The 27243-nt window shown below is 44.7% G+C and overlaps 1 protein-coding gene across 1 annotated transcript in view; it reads right to left on the reverse strand.

The window, feature by feature from the left end:
- Positions 1–27243, reverse strand: part of LOC124716814 (histone-lysine N-methyltransferase SETD1B-like) — a 164967-nt gene that overhangs the window by 17577 nt on the left and 120147 nt on the right. The window contains exon 2 of the mRNA XM_047243364.1: positions 8991–11440. Within this exon, the coding sequence (XP_047099320.1) occupies positions 8991–10394 (1404 nt within the window). The 5' untranslated portion in view covers positions 10395–11440. The remainder of the gene's footprint in view (positions 1–8990; positions 11441–27243) is intronic.

Raw genomic sequence — 27243 nt, forward strand, 5'->3', positions numbered from 1 at the left:
AGCGTTTAGCGCGACCTACTTGCTAACTGGCGGCGCAAGCTCGAGTCCTAGGCCCTCGGCGCTGGGGCATCGCACGCTCATCCCAGTTCCTACCAACAAAGCGGGCAGCTGTAGGAAGAAAGAGAGAGACAGAGAGAGAGACTGCCCTTGCACTAGATGCGGTTTAAACAGTGACAGAATTCATCAGGGCTCTGTAGCGGGACATTTGCTAGTTTTCATATTCACCCCAGTAGACATACACTGAAGAACCAAATACCCCTGCGAGCACGCAGAAGTGCCGCAACACGACGTGGTATAGACTCGTCTAATGTCTGTGGAGGGAACTGACACCATGGATCCTGCAGGGCTGTCCATAAATCCGTAAGAGTAGCAGGGGATGGAGACCTCTTTTGAACAGCACGTTGCAAGGCATCCCACATGTGTTCAATAGTGTTCATGTCTGGGAAGTTTGGTGGAAAGCGGAAGTGTTTCAACTCAGAAGAGTGCTCTTGGAGCCACTCTGTAGCAATTATGGACGTGTGGGGTGTCGCATTGTCATGATGGAATTGTCCAAGTCCGTCAGAATCCACAATGGACATGAATGGATGCAGGTGATCAAACAGGATTCTTACGTACATGTCACCTGACGCATCAGGGGTCCCATATCAATCCAACGGCACACGCCCCGCATCGTTACAGAGCCTCCACCAGCTTGAACAGTCCCCTGCTGACATGCAGGGTCCGTGGATTCATGAGGTTGTCTCCATACCCGTACACGTCCATCCGCTCGATACAATTTGAAACGAGACTGTTCAAATGTGTATGAATTCCTAACGGACCAAATTGCTGAGGCCATCGGTGCCTAAGCTTACACACTACTTAAACTAACTTATGCCAAGGACAATACACACATCCACGCCCGAAGGAGGACTCGAACCTCCGGCGGGAGAGGCCGCGCAATTCGTAACATGGCGCCTCAAACCGCGCGGCCACTTCACGCGGCCTGAAACGGGACTCGTCCGAACAGGCAACACGTTTCCAGTCATCAACAGTCCAATGTCGGTTTTGACGGGGACAGTCGAGGCGTAAAGCTTCGTGTTGTGCAGTCATCAAGGGCACACGAGTAGTCCTTCGGCTCCGAAAGCCCATATCGATGATGTTTCGTTGAATGGTTCACACGCCGACATCTGTCGATGGGCCAGCATTGAAATCTGCAGCAAAATGAGGAAGCCTTGCACTTCTGTCACGTTGAACGATTATCTCATTGTTGCAGGACCTTTTTGCAGCCGCAGTGATGTCGGAGATTTGATGTTTTACCGGAATCCTGATATTCACGGTACACGCGTGAAATGATCGTATGGGAAAATCTCTACTTCATCGCTATCTCGGAGAAGCCGTGTCCCATCGCTCGTGCTCCGACTATGGCACCACGTTCAAAACTCACTTAATTCTTGATGACCTGTCACTGTAGCAGCAGTAACTTATGTAACAACTGCGCCAGACACTTGTTGTCTCATATAGGCGTTGCCGACCGTAGCGCCGTTCTCTGCCTGTTGGCATATCTTTGTATTTGAATACGCGTGCCTATAGTAGTTTCTTTGGCGCTTCAGTGCAATTTGTTGTCAGACTTGCACTGTAACGTCAGCGCATAAGTACCCACAGAATATCCAGTTTGTTCTCTAGTGTGTGTCAGATACCACCAGGACTAAATAATAAGTTGCGGACTAGTATTTCATTTGGTTAAAAAAAAGCGTTTGATGTATGGCAGAATAGTTTAGTAGAAATTGAAACATCTACATGCACATCTATAATCCGCAAGGCACTTTACCAAATACGAGTGCCGTCCAGTACAAACTTTTAATCTGCCAGTAAATTTCATCATCCCAGCAGTTTGACAGCTTGTAACGTATTACTATCTTTACGACGTTTCTCATCGAGCCATATACGTTATCTCGCATTTCTCGCTGCTTCTCTCACACAAATAATGATAAAAATTCAGAAATTCAGGGCCGCCACCAGCCCAAGCCCTTCTAACCATTTAGAAAAAAAAGGAGCTGGAAAATTATTAGTTTAATTGCTTTAATAATTTAATTACAAGTATGCAAATTTCTTTAAGTAACCAGATATATAGCACTCCATGTCGTGCATGAAGCAAATTGATTAAGTCAGGATTGGAAATCGGAGTAAGTGGGTAAGATCAACACTACAGAATTTATCTTTCACGTAGATTATTTACTGTAACGAAGTATTTGGTTGCACATCCTAACTAACATAACTGGTGCCTGACTAGAAATATTTAAGTAAGAATTACGTGAGAATGTAACAGAGAACAATTTAACTACAGCAAGAAAAACACAGAAAACGGGGGTGGGAGACAATGATACTATCAACTCCTTTGCATTCATACCATAAAAATATCTCAGTGAGATTCGCATTACGATTAACGCATGCACTATTCTGGACAGAGGTTTAACCAATGCACGAGGCTGTGCGATAATTATCCAACATACTAACTGCGTCTGCTGCTTGCAAACGGCCGAACTAGAGCACGTGGTGCATTCCGAATCAAACCGTTCTGTTGCTTTGTAGGAAGCACACGAAAGAACAGATATTCTTGCAGAAATTATAGCTCATTAAACAAGCAAAATGTTAAAATAAAGCCTATTGCGGTGCCGTGGTGGACCAGAAGGGTCGCTGATTACCAAACACGTGGCATAAAATCGACACATAAAGACAAAAGCAACTTCCAAAAAATATAAGATTAAAATCATTAAAAATCATACTCGCTTCACACGCTTCAGTTAATCTGAAGTTCTTAAGTATTTCAACAGTTAAACATAACGAAGTACTAACTCAACCTGCTGCCTATCACCTGAAACCCCCCTTAAGAGCTATGATCCGTACTTACCGAAGAGTGCCGCTTTCTCTTTCCAGATTACCTAGCTCCCCGTGCAGCGGAAGCTACCAGAGGGGTAGCACTCCGTTACCAACCTCACACACAAAAACAGCCTTCGACTAAGATGGGTAAACCTCTCTGTTCAGGTATGGGAAACCTAAGTTGGTCATCCTGTGCTCTCCTTCGAACGAGAAGCAACATCGTCTGCTCGCAGAAGACGATGACCAACTCAGCGTTTTCCACAAATCAAAACTGAAACCCCACATTAAAACACATATATAATATTCAATAGGCCTTATTTTAGTGCTCAGTCTTTCTGGAAGAGTTCGTGAATTCAGCTAAAATCAGGTTGTTGTTGTTGTGGTCTTCAATCCTGAGACTGGTTTGATGCAGCTCTCCATGCTACTCTATCCTTTGCAAGCTTCTTCATCTCCCAGTTCGTACTGCAGCCTACACCCTTCTGAATCTGCTTAGTGTATTCATCTTTTGGTCTCCCTCTACGATTTTTACCCTCCACGCTGCCCTCCAATACTAAATTGATGATCCCTCGATGTCTCAGAACATGTCCTACCAACCGATCCCTTCTTCTACTCAAGTTGTGCCACAAACTCTTCTTCTCCCCAATCCTATTCAGTACCTCCTCATTAGTTATGCGATCTAACCATCTAATATTCAGCATTCTTCTGTAGCACCACATTTCAAAAGCTTCTATTCTCTTCTTGTCCAAACTTTTTATCGTCCATGTTTCACTTCCATACATGGCTACACTCCATACAAATACGGGTCTATACAAGGGCGATGTACTTGAGGTCAATATTATGGAAATGGAAGAGGATGTAGATGAAGATGAAATGGGAGATATAATACTGCGCGAAGAGTTTCACAGAGCACTGAAAGACCTGAGTCGAAACAAGGCCCCGGGAGTAGACAACATTCCATTAGAACTACTGACAGCCTTGGAAGAGCCAGCCCTGACGAAACTCTACCATCTGGTGAGCAAGATGTATGAAACAGGCGAAATACCCTCAGACTTCAAGAAGAATATAATAATTCCAATCCTAAAGAAAGCAGGTGTTAACAAATGTGAAAATTATCGAACTATCAGTTTAATAAGTCACGGCTGCAAAATGCTAACGCGGATTCTTTACAGACGAATGTGAAAACTAGTAGAAGCCGACCTCGGGGAAGATCAGTTTGGATTCCGTAGAAATGTTGGGACACGTGAGGCAATATTGACCCTACGACTTATCTTAGAAGGAAAGGCAAACCTACGTTTCTAGCATTTGTAGACTTGGAGAAAGCTTTTGACAATGTTGACTGGAATACGCTCTTTCAAATTCTGAAGGTGACAGGGGCAAAATACAGGGAACGAAAGGCTATTTACAATTTGTACAGAAACCAGATGGCAGTTATAAGAGTCGAGGGACATGAAAGGGAAGCAGTGGTTGGGAAGGGAGTGAGAGAGGGTTGTAGCCTATCCCCGATGTTATTCAATCTGTATATTGAGCAAGCAGTGAAGGAAGCAAAAGAAAAATTCGGAGTAGGTATTAAAATCCATGGAGAAGAAATAAAAACTTTGAGCTTCACCGATGACATTGTAATTATGTCAGAGACAGCAAAGGACTTGGAAGAGCAGTTGAACGGAATGGATAGTGTCTTGAAAGGAGGATATAAGACGAACATCAACAAAAGCAAAACAAGGATAATGGAATATAGTCAAATTAAGTCCGGTGATGCTGAGGGAATTAGTTTAGGAAATGAGACACTTAAAGTAGTAAAGGAGTTTTGCTATTTGGGGAGCAAAATAACTGATGATGGTCGATGTAGAGAAGATATAAAATGTAGACTGGCAATGGCAAGGAAAACATTTCTGAAGAAGAGAAATTTGTTAACATCGAGTATTGATTTAAGTGTCAGGAAGTCGTTTCTGAAAGTATTTGTATGGAGTGTAGCCATGCATGGAAGTGAAACGTGGACGATAAATAGTTTGGACAGCAAGAGAAGAGAAGCTTTCGAAATTTGGTGCTACAGAAGAATGCTAAAGATTAAATGGGTAGATCACATAACTAATGAGGAGGTATCGAATAGAATTGGGGAGAAGAGGAGCTTGTGGCACAACTTGACTAGAAGAAGGGATCGGTTGGTAGGACATGTTCTGTGACATCGAGGGATCACCATTTTAGTATTGGAGGGAAGCGTGGGGGGTAAAAATCGTAGAGGGAGAACAAGAGATGAACACACTAAACAGATTCAGAAGGATGTAGGTTGCAGTAGGTACTGGGAGATTAAGAAGCTTGCACAGCATAGAGTAGCATGGAGAGCTGCATCAAACGAGTCTGTGGACTGAAGACCACCACAACAACAACACGACCGCCATCTGGATATGTGCATATCGCTATTCCATTACATTTGTCACCACTGTGTACGTTCCAGGGGAGTTGAGTGACGGTAGGTGAGGCCGTATTTTTTCCAGTGTTTTCATTTTACTAATATCTAAGCAATTAATTAAACTATGTAACTGTGTTCACGTCATCTGTTTCACGGTGCAGAGCAAGGGCACAGGAGACGAGCAACGGGCCTGAAGGCGCCGGTCACAGGAGAGCTAAAGGGGTTGGACAAAAATATGTGAGCACCACGAGAAATGCACCACTGAACATAAATACAAATGTCAGCCAAACCTGCAGCTCCCGCTGCTGTATTTGATCTGTGATCACAAACAGCACGAGTGCAATTTTCTCAGTACTGTTTCTCGTAGTCAGGACAGAGTTCTGTGTTGTTGCGACTTCGTTATGTTGCAGCCAGGTGAATTCGAACGAGGGCAGATATTTGGTGCAAGTTATGTGGGTGCTTCCGCGTTCAAGGCAGCCGACGTGATTGCTGTTTCGCGAGACACAGTATCGGAGATCCATACCGCATTCAGAGAAAGCGGAGAAATGTCGCCCGTTGAGTCACAACGCATATGAAAGCGTGTTTTGAGTTATCGTCGCAGAAGAGGATTGTTACGATAAATAAGAGGACGACAGTTGAAAAAGTTACTTCAAAACTGACTGCCGCATTCGCAAACCCTGTCAGCTCAAAAAAAAAAAAAAAAAAAAAAAAAAAAAAAAAAAAAAAAAAAAAAAAAAAAAAAAAACAGACCTGAGATTTGCAGGGAAATGGGTAATTCCAAAAGCACTCATCAGTGATGCAAATACTCGGAACAAGAAAACGTGGTGGCAAAGCCATAAAACCTGGACTGAGTAACTTCTGGCCAATTGTACGTCCCAGGAATTCAACATGGCGAGGGTTCGGTGATGATTATGGTAAGAATATAAGATGGTTCAAATGGCTCTAAGCATCATGGAACTCAACATCTGAGGTCATCAGTCCCCTAGATTTAGAACTACTTAAACCTAACTAACCTAAGGACATCACACACATCCATGCCCGAGGCAGGATTGGAACCTGCGACCGCAGCAATTCCAAAACCACTCATCAGTGATGCAAATACCCGGAACACGAAAACGTGGTAGCAAAGCCATAAAACCTGGACTGAGGAACTTCTGGCCGAATTTACGTCTCAGGAGTTCAATATGGCGAGGGTTCGGTAATGATTACGGCAAGAATATGAAATGGTTCAAATGGCTCTAAGCACTATGGGACTTAAGTCGCCTAGACTTAGAACTACTTAAACCTAACTCACCTAAGGACATCACACACATCCATGCCCGAGGCAGGATTCGAACCTGCGACCGTAGCAGCAGCGCGGTTGCGGACTGAGGCGCCTAGAACCGCTCGGCCACAGCGGCCGGCGGCAAGAATATACTGGTGTCGCGTGGTTTCCACGGTTACTCTGCAAGTTCGCATTACTGACAACGATTATGTGATCATTTTCGCTGATCACATCGTGGTACAAAGTTTGTTCCCCAGTTGTGATGCTGTGTTCCCAGACCGCAGGGTCCCTGCCCACACAGCTCGCATCCTTCGGTCACCAGGGCTACCAAATCTCAATATTGTTGTGCCTTTGTGGTCTATTTTGGAGAGGTGCGTGATCGCTACCCGCCATCATTACCTGAACTTGTCTCTATTTTCCAGGGTAAATGGTGCAAGATGCCCTGGAAAACAACACAGGATCTGTAGTTACACATCCCGAGAAGAATGGAAGCTATTTTTAGTGCTCTCGTATGGCGACGGCTGGAAAAACGTAATGCAGCCAGCAACTTTGACGAACATGATCGTTTTGATAGTGTGGGTGTTACTGTGTGGGGAGGCATAACGTTGTAATGTTACAAGTCATTCTTTTTTTTGTCATCAGTCTTCTGACTGGTTTGACGTGGCCCGCCACGGATTTCTCTCCTGTGCCAACCTCTTAATCTCACACTAGCACTTGCAAGCTATTTGCTGGATGAATTCGAATCCCTGTCTTCCTCTGCAGCTTTTACCCTCTACAGTTTTCTCTAGTACCGTAGAAGTCATTCCCTGATGTTTTAACAGGTGTCCTGTCATCGTGTCCCTTTTCCTTATCAGGGTTTTCCACATATTCCTTTCCTCTCGGATTCGGCGCAGAACCTCCTTATTCCTTACCTTATCAGTCCACCTAATTTTCAACATTCGTCTGTAGCACCACATCTCAAATGCTTCGATCCTCTGCTTTCCGGTTTTTCCACACTCCATGTTTCACTACCATGCTGCGCTCCAAAACTTGGTTCTTAGAAATTTCTTCCTTACAGTAACGCATATGTTTGATACTAGTAGACTTCTCTTGGCCAGGTATGTCCTTTTTGTCTGTGCTATTCTGCTTTTGATGTCCTCCTTGCTCCGTCCGTCATTGGTTATTTCACTGCCTAGATAGCTGAATTCCTTAACTTCATCTACTTCGTGACCATCAATCTTGGTGTTAAGTTTCTCGCTATTCTCATTTCTGCTACTTCTCATTACTTTCGTCCTTCTTCGATTTACTCTCAGTCCATATTCTGTACTCATTAGACAGTCCATTCCATTCGGCAGATCATTTAATTCTTCTTCACTTTAACTCAGCATAGTAATGTCATCAGCGAATAGTAGCATTGATACCCCTTTACCATGAAGTGCTTGGATGGGTCACTGTCCATGTCCACTGATTGCTGTTGGCAAGTAGGGTGCACTCAGCCCTTGTGAGTCTAACTGAAGAGCTACTTGACTGGGAAGTAGCGGCTCCAGTCATGAAAGCCGACAACGTCTGACAGAGGAATGTGCTGATAATATGCCCCTCCACATCTGCATTCAGTGATGCCTATCAGCAGAGGGTGACAAGCTGTTGTTCCATACTTTTAGGCCTTACAAGGCCTGTTTAGTCGGAGAGACACAGAGAGAGAGAGAGACAGAGAGAGAGAGAGAGAGAGAATAGATGTCTGAATACTTTTGCTCAGATACTATAGATTACTATCCAGCATACAATTTTTCAGTGTACTCCTCATATATCTCGTACGAGCAAGAGGCAAATCTTTATGAGCCACATTGCATTACATTTGAGACCAATGTATTCTGAGTAATATTTACACAGTTTCGTCAAAGATACATATACTATACAAAAAAACCACACAGTGCAACCATGTTCATAGTACCCTATGATGCTGATCAGTGCCCCTGTCATCTTGTATCGTATAGCATCACTTGGATGCGGTCTGGGGGGGGGGGGAGGGGGGAATGGGGCCTGAACACTCCTCTGTCAGCACCTGTCAGCTTCTCGAAGCTTCGAGCTGCCACTCCACTCAAGTACCTCCTCAGTTGGCCTCATGAATCTGAGTGGGGCCCATTTCTATCCCCTCCACCAGCGTAATGGTAATGGATCTTGAACCCTTATCCTTTGCAGTGCAGTGACTACCAATCTGCAGATGAGGACACATAATCAGTGTTATACTTCAGCGTCAATAAGCAATTTTGGGTCTAGTAATGTTTATGTCCGTTGAAAAGCCTTAAAATTTGATATTCGTCCTGATACAGAGACTTACCATTCTTCCTGTGCACCACTCATGAGTGGAATTGGAGATGGGAAAAGTGACAACAGCACAGTTCTCCATCACACACCAAAGGTTTCTTGTGGAATATGGAGATAACGGTGGACTCAGATTTATGAGGTATGAAGATCGTGACTTACCTTTGTTCCCTGGGCATCGGCAGCAGTCGAATCCGTCAGCGGCGTGTCTGAATCCCACTCCGAGCTGAGGTCGTCACTGGAGGCTTCACCGTAGTCGTGTGGACAGGGCACACCCAGCAGTGACTGCTGGTACATAGTGTAACCGGGCAGCCCACCCCCGATATAGACCGTGTTCTGCTCCTCCGTCTCCCAGGGTGGAGGCGGATCGTCAGGGGGTGGCGGCTCTACAGTCGGTGGAGGGGGCGACGGTTTGGAGCGTCCACAGCTGGGGAACACGTCGTCGTCCTCAGGTTCCGGGGGTGGGCGGGGCAGGCGCAGCTCACGGGGCGGTCGGAGGCCCATCCGTGGTGCCTGGTTGTTCTGGTGGCGGTGGCCGTGCCGCCGTTCTGGATGAAGTCGATGGTGACCACTGTCAGCATTAGCGACTGTTGAAGTGGATTCGCCGTCCACACTATGTTTGGCTGGTCGTGCCTTCACCACTTCACTGTCCACAGAAGGAGACCTGGCTCCACTGTCAGGGGTGTCGTCACTGGCCGACTGGTACCTCGGGATTGCCATAGGCCGCTGCGATCGCTGCTCGACTTGAGCCGCTGTTTCCTCCCCAGATTCTGAACTATCACCCTTCTTGAGCTGTGCAGTCTTGGCCAGTTTGTAGCGATTCAGCTGCTCCACACCGAAGACAGGAGGGTCCCTGACGGAGGCCACTGGGGAGTCGTCACTGCCTTCCACTTCGTTCCCATCTTTGCTCCTGGACGAGGCTTCCTCCTTGTCACTGGAGCTGGAACTGTCATCAGCTGACGCCATCCTGTGCTTGAGCAGCTGTTTCCTCAGCTGCTGATGGCGGGGTAGTGAGTCTTCAAAACTCTCCGTGTCACCCTCGTCAAGGTCTTCGGTATCTTCTGGAGTGGCGAGTGTGATCCTCGGGGGCGACGGTGGATCGTCACTGTGTTTCTTCTCCTCGTCATTTGCCTCAGCACTGTCCATCTCACCTCCCTGAAGCTTCTCACAATCTAGTACACCAGAAACCTGTGAACTATATGAAGGAATTCCTGGAGCTTCGTGCTTTGACGATGGATCTCCTGTGAAATCAGAAGCAACCAGAGGCTCCTTGTCCTCTCTCGCCCCACTGAGTAGCATTTTCTCCTGTTCACTCTGCTCATCACAAGTCCTCTCCGTGGTCCCCACATCCGCGATTGCGGCTAAAGCCTTAGTGGGTGAGACCCGCTGGTACGGGATGCAGCAGCAGCATCTGACGTCAGCCTCAGTATCAGTGGCTGCCACAGTCCGTGGTTCCATGGTGTTGGCTGAAGACCCTGGCCTCACTGCCGAGTGTGGTGGGGTCATTATCACATCGTCCAACAGGATCCTCGGTTGTCGATCACGGTCTCTCAGTGATTCCTCCATGTTCACTCAACCACCTGGGGTTGGTGCCCATGGCGCTATCTGCAACACTTCTGCACGTAATGTGCTAACATTCATAGCACACATCCTCTCTTCTCTCTACTATTTCGACAGGCTGTTAAAAAGGTGCAGATAATCTGTACGTTTGCGGCAAACAGATTCCTGCCACATACGATTCTAAGAAATAGCTGGCCAATTTCTTTTACTGCCTCTGCTAAAATATCTTTTCCCATTCACTGATAATTCGAATGTATGTCACTTGAGATTTTTGGGAATAGCTTAAGCCGCTGGTTATTCACTGGAAGTTTTGATGAAACAATAAAACTTTCAGTCAAAAAAAATCCTGTATATCACCATAATATACAATAAAGATGGATATTTTTCCTCAAATGTGGTACACTGCTTACAATTTCAGATTCTCCTCCGCGCTATATTTATGTCTCTCAAGAATCGAGCACTTCACGTTATTGGATATCCCTATTGCATCCCATCCTGTAGGGTGCTTTCGACGGAAGGCAGCAAGATATAATGTGTCACATGTCAAGTTATCAGCTAGAAACAAGTCATGCACACCGCACAGTTATTTCCAGACTGCTGGCAGCGGCAAGCGCATCAATGTCGCACAAGGCTGATATGCAGTATTTATCACACTGAAGACGTACATGTAAACACACTTCTGTAAACAAACACACTTCTACACGCCCGTCGGCAGAATGTCACTCCAGTGCGACGCACACTGCCTCACTGGCCGCTGGCAAAGGCGCTCGGGTAGCGGTGGACTGAGACGTTGTTGCAGCCGAGTCAGCGTCCAGAGATTGTCTACCATCCGCGGCCAGCGTCGCACCTGTGGCGCCAGTACAGCTGAGCTGGCGACGCACTGGCGCGCGGCGGAGACCGAGGGAAAGGGGTCACTCCGCCGCCAACAGGTGTTCTGCCCACGCCAATGTCACGGCTGAGCTCCTCGCCTCGCTGGCAGTCGGTGTACCGCGGTGACGTCACAGCCGTGCGGCAACAGGTTGGCGGGCGCCCCTCTGCCCGAAATCCACTCTCTGAAAACGCGCACACGTCACCAACACACACACAAGGGGTCTACACAACCGTGCTGCACGATTTATGGCCTATACCGCGCAACGACCAAAGTAAACAACGCCGAAATTTCAATGTTTCATCAGCTACATGTTATACAGGGTGGTCCATTGACCGTGACTGTGCCAAATATCTCACGAAATAAGCGTCAAACGAAAAAACTACAAAGAACGAAACTTGTCTAGCTTGAAGGGGGAAACCAGACGGCGCTATGGTTGGCCCGCTAGATGGCGCTGCCATACGTCAAACGGATATCAACTACGTTTCTTTAAAGTGCCTATACTTCTACAAATAAATTCATAAAACTTTGTCAGCATGACCAGGAAGGATTCAGGATTCACACTCATAGCAGTGGAAGTTCAAAAACATAACAAAATAATTTTCTTTTACATGTGAAATTTCATCATTTTTTCACTTACTATTGGCTGCATTTGTTGCTATAGGTACATTTTTCTTCACAAGTAAGAGAGATTCTTTGATAAATTTTGCACAGCATACAAACCATACTTGCAGGTGTGTGAAACTCTAGAATTTTCAAAATCTATTAAAAACTATGGTAAAAATAGGGATAATTAACTACAAAATTTGATTTTTTTTCCAAACATAACGCATAAAACAGCTCATTTATGTTTTCATAAATTAAATAGATTCTATAGTTTCAGACACCTGTAAGTATGGTTTGTATGCTGTGCTAAATTTATCGAACAGTCTCTCTTGCTTATGAACAAAAGTGTACCTATAGCAACAAATGCACCCAATAGTAAGTGAAAAAATGATGAAATTTCACATGTAAAAAAAATCATTTTGTTATGTTTTTGAACTTCCGCTGCTATGAGTGTGAATCCTGAATCCTTCCTGGTCATACTGACAAAGTTTTATGAATTTATTTGTAGAAGTATAGGCACTGGAAATTAAAATGTCCTGTGGTGCCTCTCGTGCTCCAAGTCGGCCCGTTTGAAGTCCTACCCCCCTTAAATAGGAACCCCCATTTTTATTACATATTCGTATAGTACGTAAAGAAATATGAATGTTTTAGTTGGACCACTTTTTTCGCTTTGTGATAGAAGGCGCTGTAATAGTCACAAACGTATAAGTACGTGGTATCACGTAACATTCCGCCAGTGCGGACGGTATTTGCTTCGTGATACATTACCCGTGTTAAAATGGACCGTTTACCAATTGCGGAAAAGGTCGATATCGTGTTGATGTATGGCTATTGTGATCAAAATGCCCAACGGGCGTGTGCTATGTATGCTGCTCGGTATCCTGGACGACATCGTCCAAGTGTCCGGACCGTTTGCCGGATAGTTGCGTTATTTAAGGAAACATTAAGTGTTCAGCCACATGTGAAACGTCAACCACGACCTACAACAAATGATGACGCGGCTGTCACGGCTAATTCGCACATCAGTAGCAGACAAATTGCGCGAAAATCGGGAATCTCAAAAACGTCGGTGTTGAGAATGCTACATCAACATCGATTGCATCCGTACCATATTTCTATGCACCAGGGATTGCACGGCGACGACTTTGCCCGTCGTGTACGGTTCTGCCACTGGGCACAAGAGAAATTACGGGACGATGGCAGACTTTTTGCACGCGTTCTATTTAGCGACGAAGCGTCATTCACCAACAGCGGTAACGTAAACCGGCATAATATGCACTATTGGGCAACGGAAAATCCACGATGGCTGCGACAAGTGGAACATCAGCGACCTTGGCGGGTTAATGTATGGTGCGGCATTATGGGAGGAAGGATAATTGGCCCCCATTTTATCGATGACAATCTAAATGGTGCAATGTATGCTGATTTCCTATGTAATGTTCTACCGATGTTACTACAAGATGTTTCACTGCATGACAGAATGGCGATGTACTTCCAACATGATGGATGTCCGGCACGTAGCTCTCATGCGGTTGAAGCGGTATCGAATAGCATATTTTATGACAGGTGGATTGGTCGTCGAAGCACCATACCATGGCCCGCACGTTCACCGGATCTGACGTCCCCGGATTTCTTTGCGTGGGGAAAGTTGAAGGATATTTGCTATCGTGATCCACCGACAACGCCTGACAACATGCGTCAGCGCATTGTTAGTGCATGTGCGAACATTACGGAAGGCGAACTACTCGCTGTTGAGAGGAATGTCGTTACACGTATTACCAAATGCATTGAGGTTGACGGACATTATTTTGAGGATTTATTGCATTAATGTGGTATTTACAGGTAATCACGCTGTAACAGCATGCGTTCTGAGAAATGATAAGTTCACAAAGGTACATGTATCACATTGGAACAATCGAAATAAAATGTTCAAACGTACCTACGTGCTGTATTTTAATTTTAAAAAATCTGCCTGTTACCAACTGTTCGTCTAAAATTGTGAGCCATATGTTTGTCACTATTACAGCGCCATCTATCATAAAGCAAAGAAGGTGGTCCGACTAAAAAATTCGTATTTCTTTACGTACTACACGAATATGTAATAAAAAATGGGGGTTCCTATTTAAAAAAAACGCAGTTGATATCCGTTTGACCTATGGCAGCGTCATCTAGCGGGCCAACCGTGGCGCTGTCTGGTCTACCCCTTCAAGCTAGACGAGTTTCGTTCTTTGTAGTGTTTTCGTTTGACTCTTATTTTGTGAGATATTTGTCCCGGTCACGATCAATGGACGACCCTGTACATAAATTTTATTTTCTTGGTGCTTGATATTGCTTCTTCCACGAAACTCAGGAAAAATTAAAAGCCGAACTGCACACTCTTGTATTATTCGTCTTAATGCGTCGACTCTACATGGAAAACATTATTATTTTTTTATACATCACATATGACTAGTCGCGAAAGTTGCCAATCAGATCCACACGATGTCAAACATGTGACACAATCTTACGACAGTGATGTGCTTTGCTTGTAGGTGGTTACAGCCAAGTGCGCCATTTGACTGTCAGTGTACTGTGTTTAGCTTTTAACTTACATGTGGTTACAGCAGGATGCTCCATTTGACAGCCACATTACCATGCTTACATTACAAGTGGTTACAGGCAGACGCTTCATTAACTATCACAGCACTGTGCTTATTTTATAAGTGTTAACAGTCAGGTGCGCAAATTTACTGCCACAGTAATGTAATTAGGTTACTGATGTTTACTGTCAGGCAGTGCTGATGCTGATGAAAGTATCATGCTTAACCTGTAGGTGGTTACAGTCAGGTGCTCAATTTGACTATCACAGTACCCTGATTAGATAACAGGTGTTTCCTGTCAGTGCAACAGCTGACTGTGACAGTACCGTTGCACATTTTACAGTTGTTTACAGTCATGTGTTCTACCTGATTGTCACAGTACTATGCTTCTCCTATATATGGTTATATACAGGTGTTCCACTTGAGTGTAACGTATGCACCATTATAAGTGAGTCTACAAGAGCACCTGGTTATAACCGGTCCTAAGCTAACCACAGCACTGTGATAGTCACGTGAAGAACGCGACTGCAAACACCTGTAACGCCTGCTGTGATTACGTTGCATCACATGTTTCACGCCGTGATGATCTGTTTGTCAAAACTAGCCAGGTGTGAAGTACAAAAAAGTTAAATTATTTGCTACCAATAATCAACATGTTAACAAATGTGCTGAAATTATCAATTCCGCTTATGTAGACCTTACGTCTTCTTCCGTTACGTGTAGTATTTTCTGACAAAAAGAAACGTCCCACTGGAAACTCAGGTATTGAACAAGCTGCTGAAACATTTAATGTTCTGAATATGCGTGTTGCTCGTTGAAATTGGCAAGAGCATAGGATTACCTGGTGACTGTGTTCGCGAATAAATATTTTTTGAAAAATTGTAAATCTTTGCTTTAATTTCAATCTATATTTCGGTATGATCCACATTTAGTTCGTACAGTGCTAAGTTCTACTGTTGCACAAACAGTCCAGGGACTACAGTCTGCTGCTTCAATTATTTGGCATCATTACCTCAGCAATTTTCCATGTGGTTTTCCACAATCATTAACCACATATTTCGAAATCCTAAATGGAATCTGCAAGATATGAAATACAGAAAATATGTACTTGTGAAGCTGTTTATAATCTCTAAACAGACTTCGGAATTTAGATACAAGGAACTGTTCAACCTCGTGTTCACTAGGCTGACCAGACGTTCCCGTTTTGCCGGCGCAATTCCGGTTTTCACATAAATGCCCTGGTGTCTCGAGAAAATCATTCGCGATACACAATTGTCCCGGGTTTCCACTGACAAAAAATGTGCATGCAATAATCTCAGTTAATTAAATATTTTTGGAGAAACATGTTTCCTAGGAGTAGAATGTTACAGAAATATATATTTTCACAATATATTTGCTCACCGCATTCGGTTTAAATAGTCTCATGTCAACAGAAAGAGTAAGAGGTATATTGCAAAGAAAAGTAGGCACGTTATTAGCTACCCCCGTAACTAACTTGCCGACTTTTCATTTTATGGCCATCGAAACAAGTAAAACCAAAGCCAAAGGGGGTATAAAGGAGCATCACTTAAACCATTTCTCCTAATGGGACTGCAGCCAAATGGAAGTTAATTTTGTGAAGAATGTGACCGATGCGGCGTGTGTTAGCAGTCCTTATTGAATACTGTTTAGCATGTACGCATGATTGCCCAAACAGTCTGCAGTCAAACGGAATCATTAACTATAGTGTGAAACGTATATTTTGTTTCTGCTTACTGATTACTAATACTACACAAAATTTAGGGTTATAAAAGTGTACCTAGTTACCTAGTAAGTGACTAAACATTCCAGAAAATATATCCAGCCCATTACTCTAAAAAAAGTATGTATTAGTCGTTTTTATTTCTGAACAAAATAATTTTGTTTATGTGTGATGCACCTACATATTCCTTTCCAGTGCACCAAATGGAGATATATTCTTCCTATTGGTCTTTCAGCTGCTGCTTCGCCATTGACGTAATATCGACTTCAAAATATCACGATAACTGACGAGAAAGGTAAGCATTAGTATTCTGATAAAGTTAAGTCTACTAAAGTACAAACAGAAATGTCCCGGTGTTTTTCTTTTTTTTTTCTGTCTTTGAAATATGGTCAGCCTAGTGTTCACGCATGTAAACGACCTGCAGTTATCTGTCTCCCAATACAACGAGCTTTTGGAGCTCTACTACATCTACAATCACGAAATTATCGTCTATGTTCGGTTAAAGCGGATGACTGACATCGGTTTCTTTGGCACGAAGATGTTCCTTGCTGTTCGAAACGTGTTGTTGTAAATGCAGTGGAATATAGCGGTTTTTAACCTGCCCCTTAATGTTCTTTATGTATTGAAAATTAAATACTCAAAGGATGCAACAGAGAGCGGTATGCTTGAAAATACCATTCTCTTGGCGCACAAGCTGATATTCTGTGCTACGTTCACTCCACTCTTTACAGAACATTCAATTTCATAAATCCTGCAGCAAACGGTATGGTATGGCGATGTAATACTAAAAGTAGGAAGTGACTTCATTCTTGGATAATCATGGGACGCAGGTAGTTTTTTTCATTTCGAGGAGAAAAAAAAAAAATCTGAAGATGTTACAAAAAAAAAAAAAAAGAGTTAAAAGCCCTTCGTGACATATAGAACATTATTTGAAAATAACGCAGCGCTCCTGCCAAACTTACATGCCCGTTTCTTGCGACGCCGATTGCAAAGTCGTGTTTCCCGCTCCACTGCCGACTGTGTTTCGCTATTTAGCAAAACTGCTCTAACCACTTGTAGCTGTCATATAAGTTTATTTTTGAAGAATATATGGCTCGAAATCGAACCATTAAAAGGTGAGATAAGTTATCAGCTCCGTTTACAACCAGTTAACAACTCATGTTTCGTATGTACCGCTTAAGAGCTGTTCATGATTAAAGTTTTCCATTAGCTTACCACTTATCTGGATATCGGTGACAGGCAACATATGACTGAATGGGGATAAATTTGGGTCTCGTTCTCTAAAATGGGATTTTTCTGACCTTGGGCACTGAGTGAAATCTCCAGTCGTTAGCTAGGACACGAAAATAGTGTCTGAGAAAAAGTGGATCATAAACCTGTACCGACCATTCTGATTTAGGTGAACGTGGTTTTCGTAAGTCAGGCGTAATTCCCTCCACAACACCGTAGCTAGACCACTTTTTCTAGCTGGGCTAGTGACGCGTCAGTAATGACTTTGATGTCGACGGGACATTAAAGTCTAATTTTACCTTCATTTGATTTTTTCTGATCTCTTGTCGCTGGGATGTTGGAATTTGTGGGTAATGAGAATTATTGTCATAGGAGGGTACGGCTACATGAATTTTGTTCTCCCGTGTCTGACCAAAACTGAGAATTTCTCTCAGATCTTGTAAATAGCGTTATCAGGAAATTAAGCAACACGTGTAAACGTAAATATTAACAAAGTTCGCTTGCTACTTTATGTAAGTTGTTATCAATGAAGGTGCAAATGTTTCCGCACTTTCTAAAAATTAAAAACATGTAGAATGAGAATGGAATTGGACTACAGAAAATGACAGTATAACAACCGCGAGTGGTATGCAGAACTTGTGGTGCTATAAAACGAAGGCCTCTACGGAGTAGCAGATGGTAGTTAAGAAAATTTTTACAAAAGGGTATAGCAAATTATAAACTGTGACAAATATTACCGCGAATGTGCAAATGGTTCAAATGACTGAGCACTATGGGACTTAACATCTGAGGTCATCAGTCCCCTAGAACTTAGAACTACTTAAACCTAACTAACCTAAGGACATCACACACGTCCATGCCCGAGGCAAGATTCGAGCCTGCGACCGTAGCGGTCGCGCGGTTCCAGATTGTAGCGCCTAGAACCGCTCGGCCACCCCGGCCGGCATAGGTGACTTGTTCTCAGTGGGAATTCTATGGTGCACTAACGGTGTAGCAGGCAATCGTTCAGGAAGGCTCACCAGTTCCGTGTATTCCTAATATTCTCTCCATGTCCACTTTATCACATTTGTTCAGATGCGACGCTCTTTTCCTTAGAGAAGTTAAAGCGACAAACTGTCCTGGCTTCATGTAGCCTACATTGAAATCCCTGTTCAACTCATCTTCCTCTAAGACTTCAAAGTCAGCTATCAGTGCAATTTTTATAGCCTTACCTCTTCGAAACTATAGTTACATTACAACATTACAACAAATACATTTCTCTCGCCGCTTCTTCCACTGTTCGAGACATAAACTGTAGTGATCTTTACAAACGGCTGGGAGTCCCTCTCTCCTTTTTTCTTGACTTCGTCAATGTTGTCAACTCGTTGCCCTTTCATTCCCCTTTTCATGTGTATGTGTGAAAATAAGAAAAAGTGGCACGGAGCCAGGTCAGGCCAGTAAGATGAGTGGGGCAGCAAAAAAAGCCATTTTTAGCAAAAAACTAATAGACATGGCAGTGAGTTCAGGTGCGTTTTCGTGGTTGAAGAACCATTCTCCTATCGGCCCAAATCTTCCGTTGAAATTCGTAGAACCGAGCTCCAAAATACGAGGTGCGTTTGAAAAGTCCGTGCAAAGTCCGAGAGATGGCACCGCCGGCACGTATCGAGGTCATGTTTAGTTAATAGCATCTTTGGAAAGAACACACACCAAATTTTTAGCAGTATTGGTCTATTTCTTTCCGTCTGGCATTCGTGTGAATCAAAGTAGTCGAGTAATTGTCAAAAAATGGACGAAAAAGAATTTCGTGTGGTCATTAAACATTACTTCATGAAAGGCAAAACGCGCCAGGAGACTAAAGAGAAGCTTGACAAACGTTACGGTGACTCTGCACCTTCGATTAGAACAGTTTATAAGTGGTTTCAAAATTTTCGGAGGGGCCATATGGGCACAAATGATGCTGAACGTTCTGGATGCCCTGTGCAGGTTACGACTCCAGCAATCATTGATAAAATCCATGATGTGGTGATGGACGGCAGAAAAGTTAAGGTGCGTGAGATTGCTACTACTGTAGGCATCTCAAATGAACGGGTACTTAATATTTTGCATAAACATTTGGACATGAGAAAGCTATCCGCAAGATGGGTTCTCCGAGTGCTCACGCTTGACCAAAAATCGAATCGTGTGAAGTGTTGCAAGGATGGTTTGCGGCTGTTCAGGAAGAATCCGCAGGACTTTAAGCCTCTTTTCGTCTCTGTGGATGAAACATGGATACATTACTATACTCCTGAGACCAAACAACAATCTAAACAATGGGTTACCAAGGGAGAATCTGCACCAAAAAACGCGGCCGGAAAGGTTATGGCGACTGTCTTTTGGGATTCGCAAAGGATAATCGTCATCGACTATCTGGAAAAGGGTAAAACCATTATAGGTGCATATTATTAATCGTTATTGGACCTTTTGAAAACCGAGCTGCAAGAGAAACGCCGGCGATTCGAGCGCAAAAATGACCTTTTCCATCACGACAATGCACCAGCACACACCTCAGCAGTTGTGGTCGCAAAATTAATTGAAATAGGATTCCAACTCGTTTCACATCCCTCCTAATCTCCAGACTTGGCTCCTTCCGACTACTATTTGTTCCCCAATTCGAAGAAATGGCTGTCAGACAAAGATTTTGTTGGAACGAGGAGGTGATTGCAGCAACTAATAGCTGTTTTGCAGACTTGTACAATTCCTATTATTAGGAAGGGATCAACAAATTAGAACAGCGTTGAACGAAGTGTCTCAGTCTAAAAGGTTTACCCATAACACGTAAGTACTTTTTATTTTTGCACGGACTTTTCAAATGCCCCTCGTAACCCATTAATCTCTGACAGTTGACCAACTGTCTGTCGAGGATCTGTGAGCACAAGCTCTCGAATTTTTTCAATATCTTCGTCGATTTCGGCAGTTGATGGATGTCCAGAACGACGTTTGTCATCAGTCGACATGCGCCATGTTTAAATCGAGCAAACTACTCGTACACTTGAGTTTTTCCCACAGCGTCACCTTGGTAAGCTGTTTTCAACATTAAAACAGTTTTAGAAGCAGTTTTACCGAGAAGAAAATAAAATTTCACAGCTGCACGTTGTTCGCTCAGACTTGCCATCCTAAAAAACGAAACAACAACAAAACGAGGCTAGGAGAAACAATGACTGCGGATGAACAGAACAAGCAGGGTCGACAAAACAGGCGGCACATACTTCAGACATTAGTGTTTCAGAGCCGCGCGGGGTAGCCGTGCGGTCTTGGGCGCCTTGTCACGGCTCGCGCGGCTTCACCCGTCGGAGGTTCGAGTCCTCCCTCGGGCAAGGGTGTGTGTGTTGTCCTTAGTTTAAGTTAGATTAAGTAGTGCGTAAGTCTAAGGACAGATGACCTCAGCAGTTTGGTCCCACAGCCCTACCACAAATTTAAAAAAAAAAAAAAAGTACTGTTTCAGAACATGGGTAGGGGGTTTCTTTGACTAAGAACTGAATGCGTATCTAAAGGAGAAAATTAAACAAGTACAATAGAATACCTCCCGTGGTCACAGGCTCCATCCTCTGTCGCATCACATCACATTTAGACCGTCATTTGTTGTAAACAAAAAAAATGGTTCAAATGGGTCTGAGCACTTTGGGAATTAACAACTGAGGTCATCAGTCCCCTAGAACTTAGAACTACTTAAACCTTACTAACCTAAGGACATCACATACATCCATGCCAGACGCAGGATTCGAACTTGCGACCGTAGCGGTCGCGCGGTTCCAGACTGAAGCGCCTAGAACCGCTCGGCCACAGCGGCCGGCTGTTGTAAACAAGGATGGCGTCTGGCGACTACTAGGTCCAAAGAACATATAGCAAAAGAGAAACATTATCCACCAGACCGTGCCATAGGTTACCCCAGAATCGTAACACAACACACACGAATGTCACACTAACACATGTAAATCCACCTGATGATGGAGGTTTAAACCTTCGAGATACGTTGTGGATATAAACTATCAGTGACCCAAAAGTTAACTTGTTGTTCCATTCGAACACTGATACTACTAAACAGTACGTACAGGAGCACTGTTCACCACCGTTAACGATCAACTGATGGCGAATGTTCCTTGGAACAGATGAGTGATACGCCGACGGGACAGTTCACTAACAGAAGTCACTTAACACAGCGCTAGTACACCTCTGGAACTCAATACGGCAGCCATTCTGTCTTGAATGGATTCGACGGGTCCTCGGCAGATTCCAGAAGTGTGTGGCAGCAGTCTCCTACCCACAGGTCACGTGATACTCGTGAATTACGGGAAGGTGGTTTGTGAGCGCGAGATGGCGCCCCAGATGTCTCCCGTCCGCTTCAGCTCAGGAGCCTTTGGTGCTCGAGACGTCAACGTAAGTTCACCATGAGGAGCATGCAAATTAAATAAAGTACACTACTGGCCATTAGAATTGCTACACCACGAAGATCACGTGCTACAGACGCGAAAATTGACCGACAGGAAGAACATGCCGTGATAAGCAAATGATTAGCTTTTCAGACCATTCACACAAGGTTGGCGCCGGTGGCGACACCTACAATGTGCTGACATGAGGCAAGTTTCCAACCGATTTCTCATACACAAACAGCAGTTGACCGGGGTTGCCTGGTGAAACGTAGTTGTGATGCCTCGTGTAAGGAGGAGAAATGCGTACCATCACGTTTCCGACTTTGATAAAGGTCGGATTGTAGCCTATCGCGATTGCGGTTTATCATATCGTGACATTGCTGCTCGCGTTGGTCGAGATCCGATGACTGTTAGCAGAATATGGAATCGGTGGGTTCAGGAGGGTAATACGGAACGCCGTGCTGGATCCCAACGGCCTCGTATCACTAGCAGTCGAGATGACAGGCATCTTATCCGCATGGCTGTAACGGATCATACAGTCACGTCTCGATACCTGAGTCAACACATGGGGACGTTTGCAAGACAACAACCATCTGTACGAACAGTTCGACGACGTTTGCAGCAGCATGGACTATCAGCTCGCAGACCATGGATTCGGTTACCCTTGACGCTACATCACAGACAGGAGCGCCTGCGATGGTGTACTCAACGACGAACCTGGGTGCACTAATAGCAAAACGTCATTTTTTCGGATTAATCCAGGTTCTGTTTACAGCATCATGATGGTCGCATCCGTGTTTGGCGACATCGCAGTGAACGCACACTGGAAGCGTGTATTCGTCATCGCCATACTGGCATATCACCCGGCGTGATGGTATGGGGTGCCATTGGTTACACGTCTCGGTCACCTCTTGTTCGCATTGACGTCACTTTGGCCGGCCGGAGTGGCCGAGCTGTTAAAGGCGCTACAGTCTGGAACCGCACGACCACTACGGTCGCAGGTTCGAATCCTGCCTCGGGCATGGATGTGTGTGATGTCCTTAGGTTAGTTAGGTTTAAGTAGTTCTAAGATCTAGGGGACTTATGACCACAGCAGTTGAGTCCCATAGTGCTCAGAGCCATTTGACGGCACTTTGAACAGTGGACGTTACATTTCACATGTGTTGCGACCCGTGGCTCTACCCTTCATTCGATCCCTGCGAACCCTACATTTCAGCAGGATAATGCACGACCGCATGTTGCAGGTCCTGTACGGGCCTTTCTGGATACAGAAAATGTTCGACTGCTGCCCTGGCCAGCACATTCTCCAGATCTCTCACCAATTGAAATCGTTTGGTCAATGGCGGCCGAGCAACTGGCTCGTCTCAATACGCCGGTCACTACTCATGATGAACTGTGGTATCGTGTTGAAGCTGCATGGGCAACTGTACCTGTACACGCCATCCAAGCTCTGTTAATGCCCAGGCGTATCAAGGCCGTTATTACGGCCAGAGGTGGTTGTTCTGGGTACTGATTTCTCAGGATCTGTGCACCCTAATTGCGTGAAAGTGTAATTACATATCAGTTCTAATATAATATATTTGTCCAATGAATACCCGTTTATCATATGCATTTCTTCTTGGTGTAGCAATTTTAATGGCCAGTAGTGTAAAAATGACATTAATAAAAAATCGCGCTTTTTCCTGCGGACGTAACCGTCACAGGAGGCCACTATCAATTGTTCCGGTGACTGCGAGCGCTGGAGTCGCGTCACCACATATTGTTTACTAAACAGTAGCCTCAACCCCCCCGCCTCCCCCCCCCCCCCCTTGCTTAACCTCTGTCCCGGATACGCTACTTCGGGACGATGCAGTTTACCCCAGATAGAGATTTTTCTCTCCTATTTTCGGCGGCTTCGAAATAGATCCGATAGCAGTGGGTGTAAGCTGTGAACAGAGGCGCGCAAAATTTATCGCGTGCTTTCGCGGTTGTTGCCTCAGCTGCCAAACATCGACGGGACACCCCGGGGAGATTGTGTGTGTGTGTGTGTGTGTGTGTGTGTGTGTGCGTGTGTGTGTGTGTGTGTGTGTGTGTGTGTGTGTGTGTGGACACAGAGTAGCGGGTCGGTTTACAAAGCTAGCAGATTCCAACTATAGGCTGGCAACGTGCCTAGGAATAATTTTCTTTTCCCTCTGCACTCTTACCGCCATGTTTCATGCCCACTACAAAACCGACATCCTTTGCTTTGGGGGTGTCAGCAATTTTATGGTATTCTGATAAAGGTCACAAACATTTATTTGTGCATACGAAACTCTTTCCTGGCCGCTCACAACTTTAATAAAGGGGTAATAAAGGGAATTTTTTTCTCTAGTGTTGTAGATATCTCTATCACTATTCCTCTTAAACAGAGGTGGATTACTTATGACTAAATTCATTAGCAGATATACATATTTTCATGGTGCACAACTCCTTGAAGATGTATCTACATAACGACAACGCGCGCGACACGACGTATTATTCTTACTGCTCGCTTTGGTGCCGTCAGTACTTTCTTTCTTCTAACTGGTGAGTTACCACAGAAAATTAGTCAGCCAGTCAATCACGCAGCAGTAGTCGACCGAGACAAACGCAGCAACAGGGAAGTTACCGCTTTTGTGTCATTTACGAGTTCCTAACCCGGAGTGAATTTTATTGTATCATCTGTGTGCTTTAATATACTACTGGCTATTAAAATTGCTACACCAAGAAGAAATGCAGGTGATAAATGAGTATTCATTGGACAAATATATTATACTAGAACTGACATGTCATTCCATTTTCACGCAGTTTGGGTGCATAGATCCTGAGAAATCAGTACCCAGAACAACCACCTCTGGCCGTAATAACGGCCTTGATACGCCTGGGCATTGAGTCAAACAGAGCCTGGATGGCGTGTACAGGTACAGCTGCCCATGCAGCTTCAACACGATACCACAGTTCATCATGAGTAGTGACTGGCGAATTGTGAGGAGCCAGTTGCTCGGCCGCCATTGACCAAACGATTTCAATTGGTGAGAGATCTGGAGAATGTGCTGGCCAGGGCAGCAGTCTAACATTTTCTGTATCCAGAAAGGCCCGTACAGGACCTGCAACATGCGGTCGTGCATTATCCTGCTGAAATGTAGGGTTCGCAGGGATCGAATGAAGGGTAGAGCCACGGGTCGCAACACATGTGAAATGTAACGTCCACTGTTCAAAGTGCCGTCAATGCGAACAAGAGGTGACCGAGACGTGTACCCAGTGGCACCCTGTACCATCACGACGGGTGATACGCCAGTATAGCGATGACGAACACACGCCTCCAATGTGCGTTCACCGCGATATTGATGCTGTAAACAGAACCTGGATTCATCCGAAAAAATGACGTTTTGTTATTCGTGCAGCCCGGTTCGTCGTCGAGTACACCATTACAGGCGCTCCTGTCTGTGATGCAGCGTCAAGAGTAACCGCAGCCATGGTCTCCGAGCTGATAGTCCATGCTGCTGCAAACGTCGTCGAACTGTTCGTGTTGATGGTTGTTGTCTTGCAAACGTCCCCCATCGGTTGACTCAGGGATCGAGACGTGGCTGCACGATCCGTTACAACCATGCGGATAAGATGCCTGTCATCTCGACTGCTAGTGATACGAGGCCGTTGGGATGCAGCACGGCGTTCCGTATTACCCTCCTTAACCCACCGATTCTATATACTGGCAACAGTCATTAGATCTGGACCAACTCGAGCAGCAATGTCGCGATACGATAAACCGCAATCGCGATAGGCTACAATCCGACCTTTATCAAAGTCGGAAACATGATGGTACGCACTTCTCCTCCTTACACGAGGCATCACAACAACGTTTCACCAGGCAACGCCGGTCAATTGCTGTTTGTGTATGAGAAATCGGTTGGAAACTTTCGTCACGTCAGCACGTTGTAGGTGTCGCCACCGGCGCCAACCTCGTGTGAATGCTCTGAAAAGCTAATCACTTGCATATCACAGCATCTTCCTCCTGTCGGTTAAATTTCGCGTCTGCAGCACGTCATCTTCGTGGTGTAGCGATTTTAATGGCCAGTAGTGTAGTTTAGTTTCTTGAGTTTGTGCGTGTAAATTTATTATCTAATAGCCACAAATCTGTTAATTTCCATCGTGCGGGCAATATGATGTCAGAAATGTTTTCGCAGGAATCAGCTGAGAGGAAATGAGAGCTCCGGGAACGCACTGTCGTCTTATACACAGTGTACGCGATACTACCGCCATATGTATATGTGCAAATCGCTGTGTCGTGACGTTTGTAACCTCAGTGTGTGCTGGCCTGCCGAGTACAGCTGTATATGTAGATGCACGTCAGCGTTGATGTCGCTTGACAGGCCGTGTCAACCGAGCTTTTGAACCGAAACGCGCCGTGGCAGCAAGCGAGCACGTAGCCGCGCCACAGCGCTGCCGGGACACAAAAGCGGCCAGGTTACTTCGCATGCGAGGCGACTCGCCGCTCATCCGCAAAGGCGCGCACCTGCACGACGGTACTCGTACGGCACGTTGCGACACTTAGGGGCCTCGCGGACGCGAATGGCCGCCCGACAAAAGCTTTGGCCAGCGCCTGTCGCCGAGACGTTCGCGTCTACGGCTCATTTGTCTTCTGCTAACGTTTCCCCTTTCGTGGGGTAATCGCACGGGCGCGAGAGTGGGTACAGTGTCTAACAACCCTACCACAACAAAGGTCAAAATTTAATTATGATTGTGGTGTTGCTCACGCTGTTAAATACTGCATTTTCGGGCAACAACAAAGTTATTGTGTGGCAGGTGTCATTGGAGCACAGTTAAGAAAGTCATTTCATGTAATAATGAATAAACGAGGCACACATCTTTTCGTTGTAAAATCGTGGCTCAATCGTCGAAAATCTAGGTGATGATTCCAAGCTCGGATGCAAAGAGGCCTAGGTTTTATTCTGCGATATTCAAAAGTTTTATAGATGCGTTTCACAAACCATTCTTGAAGATTACACTTTTGCAGAACAATGGCGATGTAAAAAAAGTAATCTGCACTCCGAATTTAAGTTACACTTCTTTTTTATTACTTTTGTTGCAATAGCACGTAACACACAAAACATCACTTCACTATACAAAACATACTTGAAAACATCTTCCTCACTGTTAAAGTTCACATTTTATAAGCTGACTACAATATGCGTCTTTTCAACATGACGTCCAAGACTTGAGTTTCTCATGGTCCGACTCTCTAACTAATAATCGCTTTCGCGCCCAAAAATCAAGAGTTACAAGAACGTCAAAGATCATAGTGACAATAGAAAGAATACACATAAGAATAATATCATTGCAATACAAACATATCGATGTATCAAAGTACCTCTACATTAATGAAATCAAATCTGAATGTTGTCTCACAAATATGTTAACTACTTTACAGAAACACAGTTGAATATTGCTG

This window comes from Schistocerca piceifrons, chromosome 9 (assembly GCF_021461385.2).
Source record: "Schistocerca piceifrons isolate TAMUIC-IGC-003096 chromosome 9, iqSchPice1.1, whole genome shotgun sequence".
In the NCBI taxonomy this organism is placed as follows: Eukaryota; Metazoa; Arthropoda; class Insecta; order Orthoptera; family Acrididae; genus Schistocerca; species Schistocerca piceifrons.